Source organism: Cibotium barometz, chromosome 7 (assembly GCF_041138505.1).
Source record: "Cibotium barometz isolate CiBa-2024 chromosome 7, ASM4113850v1, whole genome shotgun sequence".
In the NCBI taxonomy this organism is placed as follows: Eukaryota; Viridiplantae; Streptophyta; class Polypodiopsida; order Cyatheales; family Cibotiaceae; genus Cibotium; species Cibotium barometz.
The window spans coordinates 29390556-29394827 of record NC_141052.1 but is presented as its reverse complement, the minus strand read 5'-3'; the positions used below and the strand labels follow the sequence as shown (position 1 = coordinate 29394827).

Sequence of the window (4272 nt, the reverse complement as noted above, 5' to 3'; positions counted from 1 at the left end):
CCTGCAATAACCACACCACAATTCCACAAGTCCTTTCAATAGCCATATCATGATACTACAAGTCCCATCTATTCAAGACGACATTGTACCTCTCAATAAACCAAAATACACGGCAATCATATGACCTTCACATGCTTAACCTCACACAACGTTGCTCTCATTCGACCTCTCTACCGTGCATAATTTCCTTCTAATTATGTATGGTGCAATGATTTGAATTGTCTCTTAAAAAAAAAGGAACATTAGCTACGATAATGTTACAAGATTTTATTTTTTTAAGAATCACCCTATTAAATCCACTTACAATGACTAAATCTTAGGCTATTAAAGGCATCAAAAGCTTTTATATTTGTAATACAAGAGTTTAGACAACAAGATTGTATAGCTTAAAGAAGGCAGACTTCACATCCTCGATTTATTGAGGGCTCAAATCTTGCTCATACATGTTTGTAAGATGGGTGAGTCCCTTGAAATAACTAAGGTATACCCTTAGAAATTATGTTTGTAACATGGGTGGGTCACTTGAAATAACTAAGGTATACCCTTCGAAATTAATCAACCTATTCATAAGAGTTGGAGTCATAAACTGTACATTATGTTAGCTATTGAAAAATCTTCTAGTTGCCATAGGTGTTATTCTTGAAAGTATCTCTGGTGACATTCGAGAACTTGCACCTGCACCGCGGAGATTGTTAGGGAGCCATAGGTGCTAGTAATTAATTAATTAATTAATTAATGATAAAAAAGAATCATTTAGGAGCCATTAAACTTAGCACGAATTTGAAACCTTAGAAAATATTTCCTAGGAAATTTGAAACCTTATTTTATGTACAAATTATGCGAGCCATTAAATATAGCACAAATTTGAAACCTTAGAGAATATTTCCTAGAAAATAATTTGAAACCTTATTTTAATTCTACAAGTTATGCTCAAGTACCTACTCTTCTATACATGATTATCTTCTGAGCGAAAGGACTTCGATCACCATTTCCTGGCGTTGACAAACAGGATGGGGTTAGATCGCGTCACGCTTGTGTGTGGGTTGCTGCTGTGCTTTTTTCTGCTGCAACAGCAGCACCTTTGCAAGGGATTGCAGATCACCGTTCAGAACACGGACTGCGTATACGAGAACGTGGAGTACGAGGGGGACCTCGTCACCGGCAACTATGTGGTGGTAGATCACGAGATCTTCTGGACTAATGACCACCCCGGCATCGACTTCACGGTAAAAACATCACCTCATAACATCTTGCTTTTGCTCTCATGTGCAGAATCATAAACAATTCCGAGGGATGTTGATCACAATGAAAATGATGGATTAAGCATGGGTGCTTCCGAGGGATGTTATGAAATCGGTTGATTAAGAATTTGTCCATCTTAATGTAGGATTACATCGCTCATACCACATGTGATCCCATCGCCCTCCACCCCTCTCGTCTTCCCTTTTCATGCATGAGAGAGAGAGAGAGAGAGAGAGAGAGAGAGAGAGAGAGTATCCTGGTGATGCAACATTGAGGGCAGCCATGGGGTATAGAGCTCCCAGGTGAGTATCATGGGGTACGAAGCCCCCATACACGCTCAGCCCGGCAGCCATGGTACAAGGGTGAGGGGAGGAACAAGGGTTTGCAGGTTTCCAAGAAGGGATTTAACTCCAAGCCCAAGAAAAGTACAAGGATTCAGCCCAAGGGGGGGACAAGAAGAACACGTGCACATTTCGCAACGTAGAAGAGAGCATTAGAGATTGGAGCGAACCCAAGGTTGCAGTAGACAAGATGTAAGTGGTCAAGAATGCCTCAAGTTTTGGAAGCAGGATGCCAAGGATGGACTCCACATGGAGTAAAGGGATGATGTGAGTCATCCAAGTTCAATTAGATTCCCGTCATCAAGCTTAGGGGATACCACATGCATAGATGTGGACATACTTAGCCCTCTATTTTAGCAAGGATTTAGGAGGCTTTTTAGGGTATTAACCATTTTATTTATGGGATATTGGGGTGTTTTGCTGTCCAAGGACCTGGCCGACACAGTTGGGTACAGGTAGGGCAGTTCCATGAGCCTATAAATAGGCTAGAGCAGATCATTGTGTAGTCATCCGATCCCTCGTAGGTTGAACAGGTCATAGGCATAGATGTTACCTTTTGGAGGCCACGTTGGCTAGGATCTATGTACATCTTGATACATATATACAGAAAACACTGTTTCAGCAACATCTCTCTCTCTTCTCTTTGTTCATCTTTGCATTTTGCACAGTTCTTAAGACAGGCAGTTCTTCCGCATGTTATTCCCCTTCTCTGAAATAGCCACTCTTGTCCTGTAATAGAATAAAGTTCACAATGGGCTAGATCTACGTGTCGGTCATGACACATGCTTCTAAGTCTTGAGAGTAGAGGGCTGTTACTTAACTTGCACCATAACCTGTTCTTTTTGCGCCTGAATTCCTTAACTTATCTTGATTTTCATCTCAGTAAATAAAACAGGCTAACAAATTATTGCTATTTTGCAAGGCACTTCAAGCAATGATTGTGTTATTTAGTAAGTCTTAGGAAGTGGCTTGTTTTACTGCTCCCTAAGTTCAACTCACATCTTCTGTAGGCCTTTGCACAAGTGTTAAGTCTTAAATCTCATGCCTGATGACTGATGCAATGCTTGCAATGTAGGTGACAGCACCTGCCGGTACTGTGGTCCTGAATCAGCAAGGAACATCTGGTGATAAATTTGAGTTCAGGGCACCTAGAAGAGGTCCATACAAGTTTTGTTTTCACAATAGGGGAAGTACACCAGAAACCATTGCTTTCTATCTACATGTGGGTCACATTCCAAGTGATCATGATCTAGCCAAAGACGGTTAGTTGTAGCCTTGAAATTGTGAGCAGCATTCACGCTCTTCTTGTTTATGAAGATTTTCTGATTGCAGTTCTGTTTGATGGTGGTGTGTTGTCTACTCAGAGCATCTCAATCCTGTAAATGTGAAGATCGCAGAGCTGAGAGAAGCATTAGAGGCAGTCTCTGCAGAGCAACAATATTTGCGGGCTCGTGACACACGGCATCGCTATAGTACTCTCTCTCTCTCTCTCTCTCTCTCTCTCTCTCACACACACACACACACACACACACACACATGCACGCACATGTAAGCACATGCATGTGCGTGCAATGAAAGACATGGCTTTATTTGTTTGATTGCTTGAACACTATTTAGCTTGTGGTGTTTCTCATCTTACATATATATATATATGTATATATATTGTGCAGCGGTTGAAAGCACCCAGAAACGGCTAGTCGGCTACACCATGGCGGAATATCTTGCTTTGATTATGGCTAGTCTCTCACAAGTATTTCTCATTCGGCGCATGTTCAACAAGAGAGTTGGATATAACAGGGTATAGCATATTTTTCTCTATCATGGATTACAGAAGAGCAACCCAATGTCATGGATACCAAACTTCAAGCCTTTGTTACTACTATAATATCAAAGCAGCAAGTGTCTTTCTTTTTTAGTATCAAACTCCAAAATATGGAAGCCCTTAAGTTACAAGAGTGGGCACAGTTTAGTCTTTTGCATATCATTGATTGTCTCATGATCAACGGAAAACCTTACCCCTCAGATACTTTCTGATTGATGTGCTTTTTGTTTCAAAAGAGTGCTGCAGAAATGTTGTTTTCTTTTTGGTGGTGGTTTGTGTGCATGTGCGCGCGCGCGCGTCGGGTCGGGGTGGGGTGGGGCAGGGGGCGAGTATTGTTTTTTATTTAGTGCAATTTTAGGATTGGTATATGGTTTTTTCTGTTTTTTTTTGGGGGGGTTGATTAAGTGATGTTTGGTTTTGGGAGATCTTATGCCTTTTAGAGGGCTTTTTAATGTATTTTATTCTAAGACACATGGATTTTGTTCACAATAGCTTCACACCACCTAATGTTATCTCGTTTCAGGATAAACTTTATCCATATTATGCTGTCAGTAAAATTGATAAGTGGAGTTTATTTTATAACCCAGTCACATTGCAAGTATATACCTTAATGAAGCCTGTGTTGGTGCCATGGGAGAGATTGCAGGGGAAGGGTTGAGGTTGGCGTTTAATATAGCTTTGGTGAGGATCTTGTAGGCAGTTCCAAGCAAGGTGATGGGTTGGGTCTCCTTGACAATACCCTCGTCGTCTCTTTGGGGTTGAAGTCTATGTGTGTTGCCTGTAGCCATTGAAGGCCACCTAAAGATTATCTTTCGACCAGTTTATCTCAGCAGCAAGAACTCAGTCAAGCTCCCACGATGAAAACGC

At 41.2% G+C, this 4272-nt stretch overlaps 1 protein-coding gene across 1 annotated transcript; it reads left to right on the top strand.

The window, feature by feature from the left end:
• Window positions 1-938: 938 nt before the first annotated feature.
• Window positions 939-3648, top strand: LOC147636869 (emp24/gp25L/p24 family/GOLD family protein). The gene is made up of 4 exons (XM_086800438.1): window positions 939-1226; window positions 2659-2845; window positions 2948-3055; window positions 3254-3648. Exons 1-4 carry the CDS (start codon window positions 1011-1013, stop codon window positions 3385-3387), a joined length of 645 nt encoding a protein of 214 aa, XP_086656564.1. The 5' UTR covers window positions 939-1010; the 3' UTR covers window positions 3388-3648.
• The last annotated feature ends 624 nt before the right edge of the window (window positions 3649-4272 follow it).

Bases quoted from the DNA above. Each gene is read 5' to 3' on its own strand.
- LOC147636869 (XM_086800438.1), top strand. From the start codon at position 1,011: ATGGGGTTAGATCGCGTCACGCTTGTGTGTGGGTTGCTGCTGTGCTTT. The intron at 1,227-2,658 runs GTAAAAACATCA...CTTGCAATGTAG, and splicing joins ACCCCGGCATCGACTTCACG to GTGACAGCACCTGCCGGTAC. The intron at 3,056-3,253 runs GTACTCTCTCTC...TATATTGTGCAG, and splicing joins TGACACACGGCATCGCTATA to CGGTTGAAAGCACCCAGAAA.